Source organism: Clupea harengus, chromosome 5 (assembly GCF_900700415.2).
Source record: "Clupea harengus chromosome 5, Ch_v2.0.2, whole genome shotgun sequence".
NCBI lineage: Eukaryota > Metazoa > Chordata > Actinopteri > Clupeiformes > Clupeidae > Clupea > Clupea harengus.
The window spans coordinates 21,428,610-21,453,634 of record NC_045156.1 but is presented as its reverse complement, the minus strand read 5'-3'; the positions used below and the strand labels follow the sequence as shown (position 1 = coordinate 21,453,634).

General features: G+C 44.0%; 2 protein-coding genes and 1 long non-coding RNA gene across 5 annotated transcripts in view; 1 reads left to right on the top strand and 2 right to left on the bottom strand.

Annotated features, from left to right (window-relative positions):
- Window positions 1-268: 268 nt before the first annotated feature.
- On the top strand, window positions 269-3,376 carry LOC122132919. Its single transcript, XR_006152432.1, has 2 exons — window positions 269-415; window positions 2,844-3,376. It is a non-coding gene; the product is annotated as an uncharacterized LOC122132919 (long non-coding RNA).
- LOC105897938 (SWI/SNF-related matrix-associated actin-dependent regulator of chromatin subfamily D member 1) lies at window positions 2,054-7,182 on the bottom strand. Its single transcript, XM_031568061.2, has 10 exons — window positions 6,942-7,182; window positions 5,635-5,810; window positions 5,217-5,259; window positions 4,847-4,969; window positions 4,357-4,479; window positions 3,969-4,085; window positions 3,504-3,605; window positions 3,003-3,164; window positions 2,403-2,500; window positions 2,054-2,305 (listed from the first exon to the last, which is right to left on the bottom strand). The coding sequence occupies exons 1-10, from the start codon at window positions 7,125-7,127 to the stop codon at window positions 2,140-2,142; spliced, it is 1,296 nt and encodes a 431-aa protein (XP_031423921.1). The 5' UTR covers window positions 7,128-7,182; the 3' UTR covers window positions 2,054-2,139.
- A 6,942-nt stretch (window positions 7,183-14,124) lies between these two features.
- asic1b (acid-sensing (proton-gated) ion channel 1b) overlaps window positions 14,125-25,025 on the bottom strand; it is a 237,908-nt gene continuing 227,007 nt past the window's right edge. For 2 of the 3 annotated variants that reach the window (XM_042707853.1, XM_031568059.2), the window contains 5 exons: window positions 24,343-24,496; window positions 20,752-20,843; window positions 20,169-20,248; window positions 17,540-17,641; window positions 14,125-15,522 (listed from right to left, as the gene is read on the bottom strand). In XM_042707853.1, the coding sequence (XP_042563787.1) occupies window positions 15,427-15,522; window positions 17,540-17,641; window positions 20,169-20,248; window positions 20,752-20,843; window positions 24,343-24,496 (524 nt within the window). In that variant the 3' untranslated portion in view covers window positions 14,125-15,426. Of the gene's footprint in view, window positions 15,523-17,535; window positions 17,642-20,168; window positions 20,249-20,751; window positions 20,844-24,342; window positions 24,497-25,025 lie in introns of all 3 variants that reach the window. The other variant, XM_031568060.2, reaches the window with a different exon arrangement.

The window sequence follows — 25,025 nt, the reverse complement described above, 5'->3', positions numbered from 1 at the left end:
TGTGTGTGCGCACACACAAACATATACACACACAGGTTACAATAAACAGTGCTCAACAAAGGCACTCTCTCCATGATACAGTTGTTGTCATGGTTACTGCACCTACAATGCTGCAGAGTGGTGGTGGTCACTGAGGCGTATCAAAATGGAGGGAGAGAGAGAGGAGATAAACAGAGCTGGCAGTGGCAGGAGGGGCTTTTTCCATGACGCCAGCGCTACTCCTCTCCTAGCAGTGACCACTGTGTGCACTCAGGAGCAGCCCAGCCCAGACGAGACGCAGCACGACCCCAACGAGGCTTTGAACAACAAGGCTACATAAACAGGAACAGGATGTCCCACTCAACATCTAAGGGCCAGAGACGTACAAACCCATAGAACACAAAGAAGCCAAGGCTCCGGCACAGACAATGTGGAGGTGGGTGGTGACACGCACACACACAAACAGAGTAAAGACAGACTGAATGTGAGTGAAGGTGTGTGTATCTGAGGGCGTCTGTGTGTGTGAGAAACGGTGGGTGTGTGTGTGTGTGTGTGTGTGTGTGTGTGAGAGAGAGAGATTGAGTGTGAGAGAGTGTGTCTCTCGCTCTCTGTGTGTGTGCTTGTTGACCCAGCCAAGAAGGACAGATGTGACGAGCTGAACTTTAGGTCAGTGGCCCGAGCTTCAGTCACGACGATGAGTCTAGAGACCAGCGATGGCGTGTGTTCTTACACACCTAACATTCAGAGGAACAGCTACATGTGGGAGAAGACAGAATCTCTGCATGTCTACGAGTGCCTTATAAAAGGCCCTGCCAACTGATATACAGCAAAACACGAAGGGGCATTCTGGAAATGACACGCTCACTTCCTCATGGCCTGATTCAAGTCTGTTTTTCCCCCCGTTTTTCTTTTTGCTGCAGCTCAGGTTAGATGGTATAGTTTCATGTGAATGTTTAACATTTCCTTCACTGACAAGACCGTGATATTTGTGAAAATGCTGCGTCATCCTGATGTTATCGCACTCTCTCTCCGTGCACCGCAATTTCATACGGCCCGAGACAATTCCTCAAACACACGCGGCAGTGACCCTTACACGCTCCACTCACATGCACAGAGACCCCATTTAATCATAGGCTGCAAACTGGGTTCATCTACAGCTAATGATTACACAGAGGTGTATATACACACACAGACACACACACACACACACACACTGTCTGTGCCCTCACTGAGATAATATATAACTGGGACTCAAGGGTGGTTCTTTAGCCTGACAGAATAAATGTTTTCACATTTAAAAAAAAGTCCATAAACACTTAAACCACTGCTAATCTTAGCCATCACTAAATCAATATGGCAGATTCCCAGACCCCCTTGTGATGGTCTGATAGAGCCTATCACGAGAATACTCTGAGAACATCTTCATTTAACAGAGGCCCAATCAACTCAAATGCCACCTAAACTCCTTAACACCACACAACTGTGCTGTTCACCGCTCACTAGGGGTGTAATGATGCGTCGATTTGGGTCAATACCTCAATTCAAAGGACAGCAAGACACACTGATCTATGCTATCGATCTGGATTGTAAGCAACAACCGAGGGGCGATTTAAATAATTATATATTGCTGGCAATTATTGAGGTGATTTAAAAAACCCAACCAACTGGGTTCAGGGGTTGTTTGTAATGCCTACGCTGAGATCAAAATGTCATCTTTACCCACCCGAATGTTTTTTTTTCAGTTTAGGAAAAAACTACCATGAAGTGTTATACAGATACATCACATATCCACTGAATTGAATCATATTGTAGTAGGTTTTTGTAATACTTCTAAAATACGGATTTCTTTGCCCCGTGAGTCGATATAATATCAGATCACAGTATTATGGTAGTGCCTGCAATTTACACCACGACTGTGTGCGCTGTGTACTCTCTGGGTACCTTTTAACAGGCACAATGTCTCACCATAAACAGTGTACGCGCACACACGCACAGATGCAGGTGAACCTCTTTGTAGGCACAACAAACAAGCATTACACCACCACGTTCCAAGTACCCAATGACAACACCAGTAATTCAGGCGCCCAAGGTTTGACTGCCCTGGTTTTCTGAAATTATTTGACGCAGAACAAGGCACAGTGGGAGTTTGTGTTGCTTCTTCTACCGTTTCCCCATTTCTGTGGTCCTCACCTTGTTGTCAAGGCCTGCGATCTCCTGCTGGCTCGCAGTGGACAGCAGGAAAGAGTTCATCTGGGTCTTCAGGGTGTCGTCCACCTCTACGTCAATGTCGTAGCAGGCTGTCTTCTTCTGATCATTAGGGTCCACACTACACACATACACAAACAGACAGAATTAGGATTGGCAGTGTCTGATGCACTGATGCTTGGCGTCGAGACAGGATATTGGGTGTTGCCAATGGTTACCTTATGACATGGTTGATGATGATTGGCTCTGGAGGCATCAGCAGAGCATGCAGACGCTGAGGAATCTCAGAGAACTTCATCCTTGCAGTCTCAAAGATCTAAGAACAAACACAGGCACACATATATCGTTTAGAATGGGGTAAAGCATGGCTTTGTTCCTATGCTGTTTTAAATAAAAGTAGAGTCTATCACACTGTAACTAATCAAGGATCTAATTCCACATTTACTGCAATTAATTATAGATTTTTTTTTATATTATAAAACATATATCTTTTGATCTCTTCAAGATGCAGTTCACAAAACTGTTTTGCAAAACATTGATATTTGTGCTCAAAAGCCAATCAAATTACACCTCATTTCTGTGCTCATGCAGCACCGTATTGATTGGCTGGGATTGTTTATAGCACAGTCTGAGCCACTACGTTTGTTTCCCATTTACAGGTCGAGGATCATGTACGAACACCAGAGTTTGTTTTAAGCGCAAACACTGAGCAGACAGCTAGAGGACTGTGATGAGCAATTCCCAAAATTTGCCAAAAAGTGTATGGGCTTAGAATCGTGGACTGCACCTTCAAGGAAACCTTTTGTGTGTAAGTGTACCTGCTGGAGGTATTTGTCACAGTTGATGAACTCGCGCTCGTGCGGGTCCTGGAGCTTGTGGGTCTTGACGTACTGCCAGAGGGCCTGGATGATGACCGGACGGGTCTGGGTGTGTATCCCCAGCAGCCTGGCCAGCCGCGGGTCCAGCTTAAACTGGGGGGGCTACACAGGAGGGGTGGGGGAAGTCCACATTATATACTACTCAGAAATGGACCCGACAGTGGAGGTAATCTCAACAATGCAATCTAAAACATACAATACTGTAAACTAAGTGGAATATGCTGGCAGATTAACAGTTACACGAGGAGTAGGTACATATCACATGTCTTATCATGAGTCCACTTTACATATTGAAATAAATTGAAAGAAAATAAGTTTTGTTTTATGCAAAGCCTCCCTCTGGGTTATACAACCCTACGGTGACACCTAGTGGTTGGACATCTGGAAGCTCTCCACCACCAGTGGTGCGAAAGGGCATGATGACAGTGCAGGCTGGCTCACCTGGTAGTCGAGCATGAGCAGGACGGTGCAGCGTACCCCCACATCACCGGGCCTCTTCACCTGGAACCCATCGGTCTCCTGAGTGGTGGGGGTCCTGTGCCACTGAGGGGGACACACAACAAAGACGATAACTCACTACGCGTGTGAGGGTGTGTGTGCACACACACACGGCGCGTCACCCAAAACCTGCATTTTAGGGTTCAGGCTCCAATACTCTATGTGATTTCTGTTTAAACACCACATCTTCATTTCACCGTGGGAGGATTTAAAAAGTGACCTCTGATGACTAGGGGCCCATGTTCATGGGGTACATTGAACACCTACAAGAACGGTGCTGGTTTAACTAAAGCCTTACCCAATAAGCAAACAGTACTATAAACGGTGAAACGATACTAAATCTTGCATAAAATAACAATCTCTATGAACATTTATTCTTTTTAATAGAGATTCTTTAAAGTACTGCACCTCGACCAAATGATTATCTGGTCCATAGAGGTCCTTGTCCAACTCGATGACCAGGGACTTGAAGAAGGAAGAGAACTTTCTCTTCTGCTTGGTGGCCTCATACTTAGACACGGCCTGCTGTAGGACAGAGGATTTCACCTTATGTGAGACCGGCAGGGGCTCAACATCAAACAGTACAGCACCAATCAACCTATCAATCTAGTCAGGTGAAACTAGACCATTACGACACGAGTCAAACTGGAGAAATAAAGTTTACAATCTCACACAGCAAAGTAACGATCACCGCAACTAATTGTACAAATGAAATGCGACAACTGGCTCTGTAACAATCAGTAAATAAAATAGATGTTCTCCATCTTTGCCCTCAAAGGGCAGGATCTCAACTTACATCCTCTAGCAGGCGACCCTCAACACGGAGCTCCCATGATGCAACAGTGCCCTCCCCATCCTCAGCATCAGGTTTGGCAGGGTTGAAGGTGTTTGAGATAAAGATGCGCAGCTTCCTCTTTTGCTGTTGAACCATCACAATCCCATATGCAATCAATTAATCAGTTATCTCCATGTTGGGGAGAAAACATTGACCCAAATGACATACCTTAACACCTACCTAGTTAGGTTAATCGCAAGCTCTTTAAAAACTTTTTAGTCCTGTTACATGCATGAAAAACAACTTCTTGAAATGAATCTTTTAACAGGCAGGGTTGGGATGTGACCTGTAAATTACCTCAGTGATGATAAATTCACAAATTTCTCTTTCATTTCTATCATTTGGTCAGTAAGAGAAGTCAAATTTTTCGATTATGAGCCCGCCCCGTTACCGTCCAAACTAATAGGCAGGTCAGTATGATCAGGCACTGAGCTTAGGCCTTGAAGCCTACCTTGATGGGTCGTTTCAGAGCCTCCTGGATGTCCAGTCTCTTGCGCATGATGGTCTGATCGAGCTTCCTCTCAAAGGCCAGCAGGTCCATGTAGGCTTGGGACTCGGGGACTAGTTCTCTAATCTACAGACAGAGAGGGAGGAAAGAGGACACTGGTCAGGTAAGGAGCAAACCAACTGCTACTTGGAGGAAACCATTCCCTAGATAGAAAATGTCAACAGATGAGACGTTTCCAGATACGTGTCTACACTTGCTGTTCCTCCTGAAACTAACAAGGAAACACAACTTGACTCGTCAAAGTAAGTAGGTTGAGACAATACGCTTCGTTCTGGGAAATGTCGAGTATGGGGAAATACATCATATAACTTACCCTCTGAGGTAGAATCTTGTCAGCCATTTTCTTCTTTTTTGCACTGAGGACACGAGCAAAAATGTTTGTATTGTATTAGAAATGCACACAAAAAACACACACACATTACCGGAGGCAGTTACTGTGAATTGCAAAGCATATCTAAATGTGTATATATTAGAATATAACATACATGTAATATATTTAAGCGTCTTTGAGAACTTTGAAAAGCGCTATAAATATGATATATTATTATATCCAGATTTAGAAGTGTGCTGTCAACATGAGTGATTTCTTTCACTGCAGAAGAGGTCAATGACACACAGAAACAACTGTTTCTTATTTTCTTCTTTTTTCCAGCTCTTTCAGGCAACATATTAAATGTCTGTGCAGTTTAACCCCCTAAAGCAAAGGGAGCTTGTGCAGGAGTGTGGCTTACTGCTGGTTGCGGTTCTGCTGCTGGACCTGTTGGATCTGCTGTGGAGCAGGCCTCTTCCGGGACGGGTCCATGATGGGCATGCCAGGGCGGGACACAGGGTTGTTACCGTACCCTGGAGGGCCCATTGAGGGGCCCTGGGGGGTCATCCGATTAGAGGGAGGCATACCACCAGGTCTCTGTGGGGTAAGAGAGATCAAAGCAGAAGGAAATTCAAAACTGATGCTCTGTTCTTCAAAGTGCAGTCAGACCGAGCCATACACTGCTCCGGTCAATCAACACATTACTTCAGAAACACAGAGAGGATGATGCATACAACCTCTCTGGTACCAAGGTGAAAGGTAAGGTTCAACACTGCTCACTGGGTCTTTTCGAGTGATTGAGCTGAAGATCCCTCATCCAAACTAGAATATCACTGAGGCATGCAGAAATTCATGCTGCTATTGTGGAGTCATCCGGGGTGAAGGAAAAGTAAGCATAACAGTGGGGAGAACCCATGAGAACGGCTGATCTCACCAAGGACGTGGACTAAGAAGAAAATATGAGCGCACCAAGTACAGATCCCTGAGGTACAATAGTGACGAGATATTGACGTGTCCCTGCCAAGACACACTGAATGACCGTCCATTGAAAGTGCTTTCTCCGAAATTCTCAGTTCGGACACAGTTCAGTCACAGATAAAGGAGCAGTTTCTGTAGAATGATCATTCTTAAAGCCAGACAGCTTTGGGTCTAGTACATTATTCTGAGAGGGATTCAGAAACTTGGTTTAAACCAGCTTTTCAAGAACCTTTGACAAAAAAAGAAAGGCGGGAGACAGGTCTATGATTCTTCACATCAGATGGGTTAACCGGTGTTACGTTGCACATCGCACAGTCTTGCAACCTCTAGTGCAGAACCGTTAAGGTAACGTTAACATACCAACGGTATCGCCTGGCTAGTAGTTGCTTGTACCGTTGACCAAACAGACGTAATGGAGAGCTAATGTTAGATTAATTGGCGAATTCCAAGGTTTTCTCTGTTAACCTTATATAACGTAGCTAGCTATGCTAGCTACCTAACTTGATAACGTTATTAAGGTTGCAGGGCCTCAACACTCACATTAAACACACTGAACCCATTAAGCAGTTAATGGGCATAGAAGATCCAACACCGTGGAAAAGATGTTTGCTAACTAAAGTTAGCTATCTATAGCTAACTAACGTTAAGTTAAGCTGTTTCTCCAAGACCGCCTCCCTTTCATGCTTCTTTGTTCTCAGCTAACGTTCGGTAGCTAGCTAACATTAGCCAGCTAGCCGAACTGTATCTTACCGGGTATCCAGGTCCAGGCATCGGAGAACGATAAAGATGATTTTGGGCGCCTGGTGAAGGTCCCATCCTACCCGAAGGTGTTCCTGGCCCCATACCCGGAGGTCCACCGCCTACAGGAGGGCCAGGCCCCATTCCGCCGCTACCACCTCCAGCTACGGCTGTCTGAAAACCACCACGGTTCGCCATCTTCTCCACTAGAAGAGGATAAGCGCAACTATCGCGAGAATTAAAGTGCAGCAAGCAAGTGACATCACAACCTCACAATAAATAGTCTGCTGCCCCCTAGGTGGATCGGTAAGGTAAATTATGGTCAGTCTTTAATAATGTTTTTGATGCTGTTACATTTATATACATAAACAACAATTAAACTTGTTTTTATTCGCTGCGTTTTGTGCGTTTAAGGGGTTGTGTGCACTGTTGTCTCTGCTATCTGATCAGAAATGATTAGGATCTCATTTAGACAATTAGCCCATCTGCATCACTGCATCATGAAGATATTTGTGGTAGGCTACACTGATTTACAAATAGACAAAAACTTTGCATGTCAGCGAAGTTGGTCTGGTGACGTTGTGTATCCACCAGATGTCAGCAGATGCCGCTGTATTAATTTAGTTTTGAGTCGTTTTGAGAGATCACACAGGTTATGCCTACTGCATACTACCTGGACACCTCACAGATACGTTCACTGAGTGTTTGGGAGATAACTGGTGGATGGTTGCTGTTGTGAGAAAAATGTCGGCCTGTTAATCTTACTGTGTATTTTTGTGTGTGTGTGCGTGCACATGTGAGTTTCTCTGTGTATGTGTGTGTCTAGCTAAAGAAAACAATTCAGATATGTATATATGCATATTACGGCCTATTTCATAGCACAGTTCTCAGTTAAAGAGTATCATAAAGCGTTTAAAGAGTTCCCTCTTTGGAACTCATTGGTCATTCTAATATGTTTGTTACAAGCCCTACAGTTATTATATTATAAAATTATGTTATTATTATTGTTAATTTTACTATGATCTGATATGCAATGCCGTTATAAGTATTATGTTGTATTGTGCATAATGCTTTGTTTTGTTGGTCACTTTGTACAAATGCTTTCGCTATTCGCTACCAGAACCATTTTCATTCTTTGTGTCTCAACAGCACAGCAGATATTTGTTCAATAATACATGCATTTTATGAAGGCTTGAGGGCTATCTGTAGATGAAAATGGCAGCAGTATTACAGGGAAACAATGTGACACTTGAAAAGATGTTGACATGTGAGCAGACTAACACTACTTTATGCATGGCAATTTCACATTGATTTGGGTGTAAAACCATCTCCCTTTGCTGTCTTGAAGTTTATAATTTGACCTCTAACTGCAGTAGACTACATGTCTACCATGTTTTCCAGTACATGGCTGTTGTCACTGGAGGTTGTGGGTGGTGTATTCCTGCACACGCTACAAAACAAATTACCCCGACACCTTCCTAAAACGTCCATGGCGCGCAGTCTTTCTAACCCTTCTGAGAACAGGTGTATAAAATGTAATATGCCAGCAACTGGTTAACACATTTGTTGAACACATTCTTCAAAGTGATTATACTAGCTGAATCCAGAATGTATTTTTTCTAGCCGTGGGGCTTGGCACCCATTGAAGCTCCACCAAGCTTGAGGTTCTGTCAACCATTTAGATAATCTTGGCAACAATCTCAATGTTTGCAAAAGGACACAATGTGTCTTTAATCGTGATTTAACCCATGTTAGGAAAATCAGAATTTTGTTGTTTGGGTGTTTTCTTTCTTTTTTAGTGGGTCTATTCAGTGCAGTGACTGGCCATTAGTCTGTGTATTCCTCTGTTTCACAAAAGGCTAGAGTCATTTGCAGCAAAAGATAAAAGATGATTAATGATCTGCTTTAGACAGTTTGAACCTGGTGCCTCGGTAGAAATATGGGTGCTGTTCTACACTCTCTTGTAATCATGTTAGTGTAATACACAGCCAAAGAATGCCACACATTCATGAACACTTTCAGTCACAAACATCCTGCAATAACAGTGACCCATCCTCACTAAATGTATAGTAGGACTGTTAAAATCACAAGGTGACCTTAACAGTCTAATCCAGCAGACACCTTGCATTCTTTAGTCCTGAGAAGAAACGTGTAGAGACTCACATGGCGGCAGACCACAAGACAGATCTGGCCCTGATCTAGTGCAGATGTGGAGGCAGCCATGTTGTTTTCACTTTAATTAACAGTGATGAAGTCAGAGTGGAGCATTGGGGGCGGCGGGGGCGTGTTTGTTAATAAATGGCCTGGTCAGCTCTCTCTCTCTCTCTCTCTCTCTCTCTGCTGCCGTGATTGAATGAGTCTGACCGGCTGGAATTAAAATCACACACAACACTGAAGAGGATGGCTTTTCCCGGGCGACGCAAAACTTTCACAGCTTTTTGACTTCCCAAACAGTGCTTCTGCAGTCCTCACCTATTGACTCCTAACCAACCTGCTAAGAGATATTTTCTGTGCAAAAGAGAGAAAGAAGATTATAGCCATTTTAGTGACATTATCTTTTAATAACTGTGTGAGGCGCAACCATAATGATCAGTCTGGCTTGGTTGTCACATGGGGTCATGTGTGTGTCTGGTTGTGTGTGAGTACGTGTGTGTGTGTGTGTAAGTGTGGGAGTACGTGTGTGTGCGTGTATGAGTGTGTGTGTGTGTGGCTGTGTGTGAGTACATGTGTGTGTGTATGAGTGTGTGTGTGTGTGTCTGAGTGATTGTGAATGTGTCCTCGTGCCTGTCCTCCTGGTGAAGGCGGCCCTCTGATTGCCCATGCGTCTGATTAAGAGCAGCCGGAGCCACTTCCTGCCGCCAAAGCACCAAAGCCAAGGGCCATAACTCAGGCTGGCGTAATGGCAGGTCATTTATCAGGCCGCACTTGCGCTTCTCAGCACCGCCATGATATCATTAAGCTCTTTACCCATTAGCTCGCTGGCAATTCAAAAATCAATTCAAGCAAGTCTCTCGCCCGGTGAGAGGAAAGATCCACTGGTAATAGCCATGTCTGTGCAAGTGGTAATTTGTAGTGTGGTTGGCTGTGAGAAACAGCCAGGTACTCAAATGGATTTGTACTTTTACTCTGCAGACTCTCCTCTTCAGCCAGCTCCTGTTGGCTTGCTGTAGTTGTGTTTGGAAAGATGTCCTGAGCTGCACTTTCTCCCTCTGTCTGGAATTGCTGCCCTAATTTCTTCTCTCTCTCTCTCTTTTTCCCTATCTGTCTCTCTTTCAATCGATTTCTCTCTGTCTGGTATTTCTCAAGTTTGGTATAGCTTATACTACTAGGATAGAAAAAAATTGAAAAAAAACCCAGAAATCTGAAAATCCTCTGAAATTGAAATCTTCACAGTGAGCTGTAGATGGACTCAGTGTTTCTCTGGGGGTGTGCTGCCGTTAATGGGCTCCGCTGGTAATAGCCCTGACCAGCCTCATTAATTCCCAATCCCATCCCTTCATCATCGCTGGCGTAACTTATTTTTCTCGACTCTTCAGATGTTTGCATGTGGTCTGCTTTTACGTGCATAATGATTTTCATTACAGATGCAGTGCCTAAGGAAATGCTGACCATATATCTGAGACCACACATCAATGAGATGAGCAGGTTCTGAAGCTGTCATTACTGATGGAAGGTCATTTAATTATTTTGTTTGGAGATAAGGCTGAGGATTTGAAGTTTAAAGGATGTCAAACCCTCTAGTTTATCAAACACCAGTCAAAACGGCAGATGATTTTGTGTTTTTTTATTTATTTATGTAGCTAAAATGTCAATGCTAAGCTTAGTGAAATCACCCCTTGCACTGTGTACACATAATGACCAGTAGTAACTCTTCACTTGAATTTGTTGGCATCATTATCACAAAAATGGCCTGTACTTAGCATAGACAAGGAGCAAATCTAGAGTCCATTTCATGAAAAAATATTCATACTCTAACCTTTCTCTTTTTATATTGATTCTTTTTCTTTCTACTTAGTAGTCTTGATATTAATGTCCTTCATTTGTCCTTGAAAAACATGATGGTAATTCCTGACAACTGTATAATGGATCCAGTGGACATCTAGATGTCAGACCTACATGACCTACATGGTAGCATATGCCTTGGTAAAGGGAACTTTCAGGGAGAGTCGTGAGCAGACAGCACAGAGCCGTTATATTTCTACAGTGCCTCTGAGAAATCTGATTCTGTAAATACCCGAGGTGTTAAAGTACCCCCGTGATGGACTCAAGTGGCTGTTCTGCTTCACGGTGTAACCTCCATTATGACGGCTGGACAAGCAGGCACAGCCCGAGAGCAGCGAGTCTCCCTCCCAGTGATCGGCCCAGGCCAAAATAAACGAGCATTCAGGATGCAAACGAAAGGGCAACCATGCGAAATGCAGCAGTTCAAGGAAAAGCGGAGGCCTGCGTCTCCAGAGTGCTGCACGTGAGAGGCCTGAAGGACAAAAGGATGCGGCGGAGAGTGCGATGGAGAGTGATACTGCTTCAAGTGCTTCTCAGCCTCATTGGCTGCCTGATGGCTGAGGACCACTGTGTCACTATGCAGGGAAGATGCCCAGTGGCGGCTGTGATGATAGCGGCGGCGTGAAATCATTATTAATGACCCCTTTGCTGTGTTGCGACACTGTCCAGGCTGGGTCATATAGAGAACGTCATAGACAGATGTTGTTGTGCCTACTTAAACCAATACAATGAATAAAGGCTAAAGACCTGCTAGCACTGGAGAGTGTATAGCATAATAACCTAGTAATATAGCGAATATGTCTCTCTGGTCGTCTCGCTCTCTTTCTCTCTATGTATGTGTGTATGTGTCTCTTTCGCTTACTCTCTCCCTCACTCTGTCTTTGTGTGTGTGTCTCTTTCTCTCTCCTTCTCTCTCTTTTCCTCTGTCACTCATTTGGTAAAAAAAAATCCATCTCCAACATGCCTGTTAATCAGCTTAGTGAGTGGGATGCTTTTGTGTGCTCTAAGCTGTGCCACTGCAGTGTTATCTGTGATGAACGCCTGCGTCTGGTAATTACACAGGGAAGATGTGGCAGGATAATTTTCTACAGCAGGCCAATAAATATCACTCAGGCGACGGGTTCTGAATGGGCCGCAGAATCTCGGCAGTCTCCCACTGCCACAGATAAGTCTCCTGCAGCTAAATCCTGCACAAACATGAAGGAACACACATACACACGTCTTTGCTGAAGTTGAACCATTTTAATTAAGTAATCCTAATTCCTACACGATGACATATAGTACTAATGAATGGTGTTGTCCTAGCCTGCTGAATAATACACATGTGTAGATACCATTTTGGGTCAATTAACAATCAATTATGCTTGCATGATAATTGTTCCACCTCAAGAATATTGCTTGATCTAGGGATTTTATGAGACGCATGCTTGTGTGGAGGACTCAGGGCCTTACCTTAAGGTAAGATGTTAACTGCTTCGCACTAAATCCTTAGCTCCTTTGAAACACAAAACTGATAAGTGGACCAAATCTAATAAAAAATATCACGCAATCAAGGGGCAGCACAAAACTGTTGTGTGCACTGTTGTAAGTGTGTGTGTCTGTGTATGTGTGTACTGGTGTGTGTGTGTGTGTGTCTAGCCTCATTGTAATTCAGAGAGAGTCTGGACTGTGTCCTGTGACTGACATTTTACAGCTCAGCCATTCCTCTACACTGAGACGTGTTCTCCAGTTCTACATACGTCACCTGTCAGACTCCCAGAACACCCCAGGGGACAAGACCCACACAGAGGACATCACAGTGAAATGTCCCAACATCCGCTCCCTAAAGATGGCTGATCTGAGGTCAGAATGTCTAAGTGTTGTGATCCAAATGCTTCTCTATGCAGGCTGGTTGCCCTGTATGGGCTGGTCATGGTTGGTGTGTCAGTGTTAGGTGGTGATCATTATTCCCCAATCAGTGTAGACATAATGCAGATGGTCTTACTGTAACTGCATTATTTCAGACTCAGGGGAAGGAGAGTGAAAATGTACCAATTATGGAAAACACCAGACTGGAGGGTTTACATGTTTACCGTGGTAAATATTGTGGAAAAACAATGAATCTGACTAATTAAATGGCCTTACAGTAATTGCATTTGTTCAGACTGGGTCCCAAGGCCATCTTACAACACAAGACAATCCACAGATTCCTCCCCACACTCTCTCTCTCAATCTCTTACTCACACACACACAAGGCACATCTCCACCTTATCCATTTTATTAGAAAAAAGCTTTTTTCATTCTTTCTCCGTCTTCCCTAACCATCCCTCATTCTCTCTCTCTCTCTCTCTCTCTCTCTCTTCTTCCCTCTCTCTCTCCCCCCTTTCTCTCCCTCTCTAAAGCTTTTAATTTAAGATTGCATTGTGCTGCTAAAAATACTGTGGATGGCGAAAGAGCACAGGGCGGCATGCTGACGAGGTCATAACTGAATCATAAAAATGGACGACAGCGTTTTTTCCCCCATAAAAAACCCAGAGAGTGCATCAGAGCTGCCTGGCCTTCAACAAACAAAGATGTATTGACGACGGCTCCAGCAGACAAAAGAGCCTCTTATAAATGACTTTATCCAGTCAAACATGGCTGAACACAGCAACAGCCACATACACAGCTGCACACACTGAGACCAAGGAAAAGAAGAGGATGGTTTTCTTTTAAAACGATTATTTATATTTTATTGTACCTTTCAAAGATAAATAGAACAGCCTAGAACCCGTTAAGATGGAGACTGGACTATCAGGCAATATGTACTGTATGCTTTGTAGTAGAAAAAGAAAGAAATGTCAGATTAGTATAGTAACAATGCAATGGTTATGTCATGATCTTTATATCACTAAGAATATCTCATCTTTCTCTTACATCACCTCTGCATGTGTGTGGGACTCTTGTGCTTTGATATGACTGATATTAACTTGACCAGACACAGAAATACTTTCCCGTATATCACAGAGTTCCATGAAAACTGGTGAAACAAACAAACAGACGAACCACAAACAAAACAAACAACCAACAGACAATCCAAATCAAAAAGTCTCGCCACTGTAATCCTTAAGAGACCAAAGGAATCGGCAGAAGAAAAATACATGTGCTCTTTCTCTCTCTCTCTCCTCTGACACCCCCCCCCCAACACACACACACACACACACACACACACACACACACACACACACACACACACACACACACATATCCAATCCACTGCTGACAGCTATACTGCTGTGCTGTTGGCAGCTACAGTATATATACACACACAGGCACTCAGGTGGCCTAAATAAAAGTACAAGCAAACAGTCTTGTACGAGCAACACACACACACAAACATGAAAGCAACCCTCCCTCCCAATACAGGTGCACACAAACATTCACACACATACACGCATACATGAACACGTACACAAAATACATCTGAGTTAACGATAGGCGAAAATCCTCCTTGAATACCTGTATATAATTGAGGCAAACTTGGCAATGATAATGACAATAGTATTAATAATAACAATAATAATAATAATACCCATAACTGTAAAAAAAAATACTGATGAGCTCATGCAGAGGAGGACGAGTACGAGCATGCATTCACGAGATGAACCCCCGAAAAGTACGACACAGCACAGCGTGAGTGAGCGAGCACACACACACACAGCGACAGAGGACCGCTGCCACCCTCCAGCTGCTCAACGCACAGACACACACACACACACACACATACATACACACACCACACACACACACCTCACCTCACCTCACTGAGGATACATTCTGATACGAGTAACGAGAAGAGAAGAAAGAAGAGAAGATCACCGCCACAGAGCTATCAGATTTCCAGCCCCGCGGCAAAAATGAAAAGCGGTTGCTACATTTACAGAGGTGGGACCCAGAGAACAGCTGGTTCTCGGCCCGATCCGGCTGTTTTGGACCGGTTCTAGAATCAGCAGCAGTCTGGCGAAGCACTACATTACTCTACCGGACCTACAAGCCACTTATCTCCAAGGGAGTTTAGTGTGTCTGCTATTTACACTGAAGGCAATGGAATCGATAGTATAGGTTGAGAGCCAGCTGATAGGACAGTAGCCTACAGCTGCGGTTCGTTTCCTTTGACAGCCCCTGGGTGAGGGAGGTCTGTGATGGTGAGAGACGTAAAAACAACTGACATGAAATCAAAATCACACCCTCTTTGAGGCAGTGGTCCAAAGTCCGAATGTTCAAAAACATCATTTTGTTTTTTTGAAAAAAAGTTCCATTTGTTACATACATCATAACACTTTTTAAGGGGTTGTTAGACGGTGAGATGAGATGATCGTTGTTGTTCCTCAAGGTGGTTTCTCCTTTCAGAATCTGACAGGTTGAAATGTCAGTGTGGTTTCTTGGACATGTGGGATGACCTGTTCGAGTGCCACTGAGCAAGTCCCCCCTCCCCTCCCCTCCCCTTGCCTCCCCTCGCCCCTCCACTGTGATTGGCTCAGCAGGTGAAGTCCTCAAAGTTGCCCTGTGCAGGGTGGTGAGGTAGCATGTTGGCAGGATAGGTGGAAGGTGTGCGCATGTTCTCACAGGGTGCCTGAGGTGAGGAGAGGAGAGGAAGGGAGAAGAACGGACCGGGCAGGAGAGGAGAGGAGAGGACCGGGCAGGAGAGGAGAGGAGAGGAGGGGAGGGGAGAGGAGAGGAGAGGAGAGGAGAGGAGAGGAGAGGATAGAAGAGGAGAGGAGGGGAGAGGAGAAAAGAAGAGAAGAGAATAGAGGAGAAGAGAGGACCGGGCAGGAGAGGAGAGGAGAGGAGAGAAAAGGAGAGGAGGGGAGAGGAGAAAAGAAGAGAAGAGAATAGAGGAGAAGAGAGGACCGGGCAGGAGAGGAGAGGAGAGGAGAGAAAAGGAGAGGAGGGGAGAGGAGAAAGAAAAGAGAAGAGAAGAGAGGAGAAGAGAGGACCGGGCAGGAGAGGAGAGGACCGGGGAAGAGAGGAGAAGAGAGGAGAGGAAAAGGAAGGAAAGGGGGAAGGGAAATGGAGGACATAAGAAGAAGAGAAAGGAGGAGAGAAAGAGAAGAGTACAGATAAAAAGTGAGGGTAAGAGTTTATTATTATTATTATTTTAATGATCCATTATTGGATACAAGCAACAAGTATCCAACCAACATTTCATAAAATTGCCAACTAAGTTGACCTCTTCACCAACGGCCTTAACCCCTGACCTTAATCACATCTATGCCCATCTGTATTATCAGCAGAATGTCAAGTGAGGTGTGGAAAGGAGAGGAAAGGTAACATGAATAAGAGGAGAAGTGATGAAATGAAATGAAATGAGGGAATTCAGAAAGGGATGAAAGCAGAAGACAGAGGAGTACATTTCAAAGAAAGATGGATCGATGAAAAATGAGGACCAAACATAAATAAGGAAGATATTTTGGGTGGAAGACATGAGGGCGAGAGAAGGGTGACACAGAGCGGCTGAAACAAGGGTGGTGGAGGTGACAAGAAGAATAAATGATGTAAGGATTAAATGTAGAAAAAGGGCTAAAAGGAAAGAGAGGAACAGAAACAGAAAAAGAACAAGTCTGAGAGAGTGAGAGGGTGAGATCGACACGTCCGTCTAACAGCAGCCCATCTGCCTCTGGTCTCCCCCCTGCCTTCCAATTAGCCCGTGCTTCTCCCATTTACACTTTAAATAAGGGAGCTGTCAGCCCCCCGCCCCTGCCAACCCCCGCTCCCCACAGGCTCTGATTGTAACGCCACTCCTCTCCACCATCTGTGATTGCTCTCTCTGGAGCTTTTCATGTCCCCATCTCCTCTCCTCTCCTCTCCTCTCCTCTCCTCTCCTCTCCTTTCCTGTCGTCTCCTTAAGCTGTCTGCTTGGCCTTTTCTCCAGTCGCTGCCTCTCTATTGGCCTTTGCAATGAGCTGCAGGGCTGAAATATAGTTTTGCATTTAAATCAACTTTAAGACCCTAACTGCAATGCATTACATCTGGCCAAGAACACCTGAACTACTTATCTCACTGCTGTCTATCTGTCAAGTATAACCTCTCTACTTCTGTGATTACAAACAATTACTGGTATGGCACTTCGTATGACTTTAAACCTCTCTTTCTGCGGCAGAAAGATTGCATTATTTGTGATTGATTTTATTGAATTCAAAATCACCGCAATTTTTGATAATTTCCGCGGCAAATTCAGTCACTTTTGGCCGCAACAATCACAACAAACCCTCGCAATATCCTGGAGGGATTGATAATGCATTGATCAGTGAATGATGACACACTTTGCGTCACTCAAATTGTCTTTCTTTCAGTCTCTAAGCATACACATCTACCTTCCATCAAATCAAAATCTCTCTTTCTGTTCAGGCACATATCCTCTGTTACTCTTAATCTTCATTTCATATGAAATAGTTCACATCATGAAAAATCTATTTCTGTCAAAGCAGTCAGTGGTAGTGATAGTTATTGATGAAACACATTACTTCAATTCTTTCTCTTTCTGTCAAAGCCCACCTACTCAGTAATAGTGATAGTTATTGATGAGACACATTATTTCAATTCTCTCTCTGCCCCAGCACATATACTCAGTGACAGTGATAGTTACTGACGTGACGCTTCACATCATCCAGGCTCAGCACGGCTCCACGGTCGTTGTTGTTGCTGCGCTTGTGTTTGTCTTTGGTGCAGCGACACACCTTGAACTTGATCACCTGCAAAACAGACACAAGACGTATGACGCAATAGGGAGGCTGGATGTTGTCATAGCTAACTGTGCGCTCATGGTTAAAAAAATACTCTTCTCTACATCCCGACCACACAACAGGTGAAACACAGGAATTGACAAGGAGATGTATTAGTCTTATCTCGCTGCAGCAGAAAGTGACACTGCACGTGTGCAGGTGCTTTATGTAGTGAGTAACCACAGTCTCAGTGTTGATCACTCCTGCCCCAACCCTGCCCCCATTCCTTGTGTTCTCTCCCTGCTCTGTATAGCTGACTGAATGTCTGTGGCACTCTTAGCTGGACAAACCTGCTTTAACTAATCAAGAGCATTATAATTGTACTCACATTAAAGGAGTAGTCTGCAATTCTAATCCAGTACACTTTTTTGTCAAATTCAGTGAATTGTTCCCCACGGCCCCCATGTTGCTTCAGGTGCATGAAAGGAGAGGATGTACTGTGATTGGCAGCTGAGTGCAAATATCAACAACTTGTTGCTAGAATCACGAACTGAACAAAGGTGTGCTTGGAGTAGGGATAGATGGGACATATGCAGAGCTAGAGGGCCCTAGTAACAGCACTGAGAACTTCTCCACTGCCTTATTTCATCTGTGATATGAGAGGCTGTCTGTGATGCTGAGAGGTGTAAGATGTGAATGGACCAACATCTGAGACGCTGCACGCTCTGCTTCTCTCTAACAGCCTGCAGTAACACCTCTCCTCCCAGCAGCCTCATCCTGTAACTGTTGGAGGTGACTCATGAAGTGTGAAGGGCTCTGAGAGGCCCGGCGAGCAGAAAAAAAAGAAACGCTTTCTCTAAACTCACTCCATTTCCTCACGGAGTGGTAGCCAGCTGTGAGCACAGAGCCAGCCATGCGTGTTGTATCTCTCCAGGCATCACGTGTAGACTAAAGAGCCGGCAGACAGACTGACAGTCTGACTGCTCAGACCAAACCAATCAATCATCAGATTACTCACCTCATCGCGCCTCATTCTCTGCCACACACACAGTCTGCCTCAGTGATTCAGGAGGAGCTATGACTCTGAGTGAGCTCCTCCAGTCTTCTGTCTACAATATGGCCTTGGTCTGGATACAGCACTGATCTGTCAGATACCAGGTGCTACTGGGGTGCCTATCATCCTCATTCCCTTCTGCCCAAATGATTCAAGAGAGCTGTGAGTGAATGAGTGAATGAGCTCTGCAGTTCCTCTATCTACATATCTCCCTGACAGGGACCAACCGTAGAATGGATCTGCAGAATAGACGTCTGCTGGTGTTGGCGTGCCTCATTCATGTCTCCCGATGTTTCCCGTCTGAATGACCCTGTGAAAGCCAGGACTGAGGGAGCTCTTTTATCTCTTTTATCTCTTCATATCTCCCTGATAGGAGCAGAGTCTCGGTCAGCGATGTCCCAGATCAGGCGCAGTTCTGTAGATTGTTGCTCTGAGTGGGCGAGGCCATCTGAGGCCGTAGTTGTCTGTTTGGCTCACAAGACAGTGTGTATACTCCTAAGATATTGTTTGGCAGTGGGAGTTTGTGGCTGTGTTAGAGGGTATCGGGGGATGTCACGTCACGCTATTAATCAACGTCTGGCTGTTCCCTCTGCGTCGTAAACCCCTTCCGGCCTTCCCTATCTGCATTTATGTGCTTTGGAATGTGTTCCTGCTGACGGTAAATATATGTTTTCACTTTGAGCTCATAAGCTCCTTACTATGCCTCTGGGACAGGAAGGACTCCAGCCGCCGAGCCTGATGGACTGGCACAGAGAGTGCGACGGAAAATGAGAAGCCATCAATCATTTTAAACTGCGTCTCAGGGACAATAGCACACCAGGCTGGGGAAGGCACTGAGATAATTAAGATGTAAATAGCAATCTGACCGTGTTACAGAGTTAAAGCATTAGGAAACCAGGACATGTTTGAAAACCAAATGCCAACACAAAAGTTCTGTCCGAGGCTGGTATACTATGTGGCTAACATAATCTAGATTGTGAGATGAATTGAATGATTAAGTCTAATCACAGCGGGGACATAATCAGTAAGCTGTCAAATGAATGGAGATAATGTGAGATCATGTAACTATGATAAGTCCTATGATTAAACTTGAGCTTGAGTTTTTTTTTGTCATAAGCATTTTGGACACCCTTGTCAACTGAGTTTCTTGTCTTTTCCTGTCAACTTTCATAAGAAATAATCTTCTTTCTGACAGGAACAATCTCAGTAATTGGAAGAGATGCGGGATAAGTACAGCAGAGAGGACGGAGCGAAATATGCACGCTATTGTCTGAGAGCTTGAGAACCGAGAGCCGAGAACAGTGAAGCACATGGGATTGGAGGTAATTATGTCTGAAGAGCTCAAGGCGAACATGAGATGACTGAGGTGGTGCAGGGGCTTCATCCTGTGTGTGTGTGTGTGTGTGTGTGTGTGTGTGTGTGTGTGTGTGTGACAGAGTTTGTGTATGTGAGTGTGTGTGTGTGTTAGTGTGTACTACGTGAAAAGAGGGAAGTAGGTCTTACCTCGTAGAGATAGTCGAACAGCTCCAGGATGGTCAGGAGGCTGGCGCCAATGAAGAGACCCATCTGCCCTCCAATGTCACCTGTACCAGAAAGATAACAGGCAGCGCTCTCGTCACCCCTTCATTTAAACAGAACTAGGTAAACACATACAGGCAGTGTATGGGGTGCATACTACTACTATGCAATAATATTTTATAAAAACTAGTCAGGGTGCGACTGTTCTGTTGCTGCACTTATTACACTGTATGTGCTCTCAACACACCTTGATTTAAACAGATGCAGTGGGAATATACAGCCTTTGGACACTGCTGCAGTATGCTCAGTGTACACTATACTGTGTGTATACCTTTGGGGATGCATACTGTTATTATGCTGTATAAGAAGTCAGGGATTGACTTTACTGTTGTGGAACAGTTTAAGGCAGTTTAGGTATGTAGGGCATAATAAAATGACACATGAGTTTAAATAGTGTTCTCTACCATCACCGAAGAGTCAGCAGTCCAATACAAATACCCATGGGCGAGATATTGACTGGTTTTGTTAATATTCAAGTAATGATCATAGACATGGTGAAGGAGCATACCAAGAAGCCCGGCTATCTCATAGGCCTTCTTCTGTTCGATTGTTTCATAATTCAGTGCCTCGAAGAAGATATCCAGCACCAGGATGTTATCCCTGTCGAGAAACGGAAGACAAGTTTTAAAAAAATGTTCACTTGACTTTTTTCTCAGAAACATTTGAAATCCAATCACATTGCTGTGTTCTCTGTTCCGCCAGACATTGATCTGCTTGGCTTCTCCACCGCCCCGTACCCCCTGTAGCGTTTCATCTTCAGACAGACAGCAGATGTTGCCAAAGAAGCTTTCGCCTCTCCCAACCCATCCCCTCCTCTCGACTTGATTTTCACTGTGACAGAATCATCAGCGAACACAGAGGAAGAGGGTTGCGTTGATGTTCTTCGTGTGTTGTTTTTGTATTTTTCGCGGGTCATTCTTTTCACTGGTGCACTGAAGCTAATGGAGGCGGGGAAACCGCCTGCGGCTGAATTCATTATTCTCTATTGAAAATCTAAACTGCGCTCCACGGAGCTCACAGAGGCTTACATTGTAAAGCATGATGAATGGTTTCAATACTCACATGAATAGACATCAATAACGACCTTCTGGTTTTTCAGTCAACATTTAAGAGTTTTTTTTCACTTTCTTTATCTATTTTTAATAGCGATCAATTAAACCTCTGCAGCGCAGTGGAATGAAAGAACACACGATGCAATGAAATAGCAGAAACGAAAGAATTCAAATAACCAATCTAAAACTTTCTGAACGGTGAGACCATTACAACTGCTAGAAAAGTTTAAGAGGGGTTTCACAAGTTTTAAATTTGCGCAGGCAGCAATCAGGATCAATGTGTGCAACCACATCTTCCCAACTGAGAGGGAAGACAGGCGGTGGGATAATTACCCGTGCATTAAGCTGAATGCCAAAGTGGAGATAAACTGGAAACAAAATTACATAAAATTAAAATTGAAGGGGTAAGCCACGTGAAGACGGCTAAATTCATCACTCTCCTCTTTTGTTTAGAATAATATAATGTGTAATGTAATAATTGTAATGTAAATTGTGTAAAATGTAATTGTAATTGTAAATGTAATAATAATCTAGAATGTGTCTGGCTGCCACTTCCTCTGTTCACTCCAAACACAGGGTAGCTCAGGTCAGTGCGGTAGCCTGTTGCAGATCCGGTAGGTAATTACACCAGGGTGGTGCATCTTCAACATGAAATGAAATGAAACATCCTCTCAGCCCTCCATCATAAATAAATCACTTCTGACTGAGGACAGAACTAATCATAGTTTTTAAAAGATTTCCTAATGACTCTGTTTCGCTCTGCCAAATTCAGGTCACACTGCAACCATAATCAAATAATATTTCACAAACTCTTGCCAATAGTTAAAAGGCAACTTCATCTGCTTCAGAAGCTGTGAACGTAATAAAAAAAAAACTACCTTGGTGCACATAGGCTGTTTCCATCAGAGGATTTTACAGAGGAATTTACAGCTTACTGCTTTAAGTAATTGGTTCAACAACCTGCAGATTTAAGAGGTGAAGCTGAAATATTTGTGGAGGGAAATCAAACCAGGAGAAAGTGGTTAGTCATATGAGAGAGAGACAGAGACAGCAAAAGAGGGAGTGAGAGAGAGAGATTGATGAGTTTTCTTTTTGAAGTCATAAAAATCTATTCACACAGTGCACACATACCCGATGTGTGTACTCAACATAAAACCCTTCTGAAATGCTTCTGAAGCGCGCACACACACACACACACACACACACACACACACACACACACACAGAAAAGCAGAGCGGAAGTGTTGCATATTTATGTTGAGAGGCTGTCAGCCAATCTCTGAGGTCTAAAGATGAGATAATGTTGGTGCAAAGGCACTAGAGTGCTGATATTATCAGCCGATATGAGCAAATAGCTGAAGAATCGATATCGGCGTTTATAACATATATATATATATATATATATATACAGTATATATATATAACATATATACAATGAATGGAGTCCATCAACGCACCTTGTCAAATGTTATGAAGTGTTAGCATCAGCGTAATTGCATAGGTTACAGTATGCAATGGCCGACTGCTGCTGTGCTACAATCACACTGCATTTTCTTGCGGAAATGCATCTCTAGTTTAAGGGTGACAAATGGTGGTTGGAAAGTTTTTTCTTGTAGCTTGTTTAGAAACTAAAAGGGATAAACCAAATAAGTGAAAGTTGAAAGTAGTCATTGTGTCAGATTAGGTACGAGGTTATAACTATCAAACAACAACAAAAAAGCAAGACCTGTACTTATACGTACCTATAATTTATTGTCTATAAACAAGCCTTTGTTCACGTGACCAGATACAACAACAACAATATAATATCCTATCTTGATCAGAATTCTTCATTCACTATGGTAGGTGTTGGGGAAAATCTTTATGGTATGTGTTTCTGTTAAAAATGAATATAATCAAAATCATCAAATATTGAAATTAGTATCGGTCTTAAAAATCCTACATTGGTTGGGCTGTATTAGGCTCCACTCCAACTTTGTGTGTATGCATACTCATATGCATACTTTACACACACACACACACACACACACACACACACACACACACACACACACACACACACACACACACACACACACACACACACACACACACACACACACACACACACACACACACACACACACACACACACACACACACATTGACATGTTAGGTGTAAGATGACTGAACTAAATTGATGGAGACATCAGTGAGGCCATTAGGCAAGAATGAAAGGGAATATATCTCCAAATCATCTTGCAGGGAGAAAGGGGACTGGAGAGAAGGATGTGCAGTGAAGGTGCCCAACAATACTGCCAGCACAAGGGCCAAATCAGGCAGCTCTCATGCAACCCAAGGTACTTGGACCTAAGGTAGGTAACATGAACAAAATTGAAGCTTTGAACTGACAGGCAAACTCAGGTTTGCAAATAAAGTATTTCAAAAACTTGTTAAAATCCTTTGCTGTCAGAGAGTAATGATCCTGATGGCTTCAGTGCTTTATCACTTGTCATGAGAACACTAAAGCAGCTCTCTCTTCCAAAGCAGACACTTTGTTTGTGAAACCTGACACAGGCTGGTCTGCAAGAGGATAATCCAGGAGAATCCGGAAGAATCCAGAATTGCAGAGAACTTTTGATTGCTTGTCTGGTTAGCATCAAGAGTTAGCGCTGTTACGCCTCAGCCTCAGCGCAGAGCAGATCCTGTCATTCCAGATCCTGACATTTCACTGGAGTCTGAGACATGCAGGAGTGTGAGCAGGAGGCATCATGGCTGTATGTCAACCCAAGACAGAGAAATACTCGGTCACACACACACACACACACACACACAAACACAGAAATGTATGCCCACCGTCATACAATCAGCAATGAATGTTAATCTTCACCAGAGCATTGGTTGTGTTTCTGACACACACACACATGCTTATGCATATGTATGAAAACACATACAATCCCTCTGCATTATTCACTGCAGAGGCACTCTTCAGCAGACAGCTCCAATCAGAGCTGAAAGAAATCAAGCCATTCCAAGCAACCGCCTTCTGATCTGATCTGCACACTCACGCAATGTAGTCCTCCGTCTTGTTGAACTTCTTGGCCAGGTACTTGGCGGAAGCCTTGCTGGGGATCTTGACGAAGGACAGCTCCTTCCCAAAGCGTGTCATGTTGCAGGGTGTCTCGCAAGTACAGTAGTCATTGTCTCGCTCCACCAGGAAGTCTGCCAGGGGAGGAGAGAGGAGAGGAGGGGAATGGAGAGGAGAGGAGGGCAGAGGGGAGAGAATAGAGACGAGAGGAGAAGAGAAGAGGGAGAGGAGAGGAGAGGAGAGGAGAGAGAGCTGTCACCATCCATCAGATCAGACCAGACAACAGACAGACATATATATATGAAAGAGAATACAGAAATATGAAAGAGAATATAGAAATATAGAAATGTGGAAGTATAACAGAAGCAGACTGGTGATAAAGAAAGAAGGAGCTGAAAGAAGAGCAGGTTTAAGGATGTGACAGAAACTAAAGGGAATTTTTACGCACACACGAACACATTCACACATCATCACCTGTCATTTTGTACAAGCAACAGCAAATCTAGAGGAAACTCATAGGAAATGAAAGCCAGCCATTTATTTATCAGTGTGTCAGAGTGATGTGTGTGTGTGTGTGTGTAAGTGGAACTCGTGGTGCACATCACTGATAGCACTTCTGACTCCAGATCAGATGGTTCTGTGTTCAAGTCATATCTGGGTCAG

Coding starts and splice junctions, on each gene's coding strand:
- LOC105897938 (XM_031568061.2), bottom strand. CDS start 7,127: ATGGCGAACCGTGGTGGTTTTCAGACAGCCGTAGCTGGAGGTGGTAGC. Junction 3,165..3,503: donor TGCTCATGCTCGACTACCAG/GTGAGCCAGCCT, acceptor CCTCCTGTGTAG/CCCCCCCAGTTTAAGCTGGA. Junction 2,501..3,002: donor GTGACAAATACCTCCAGCAG/GTACACTTACAC, acceptor GTTTGTTCTTAG/ATCTTTGAGACTGCAAGGAT.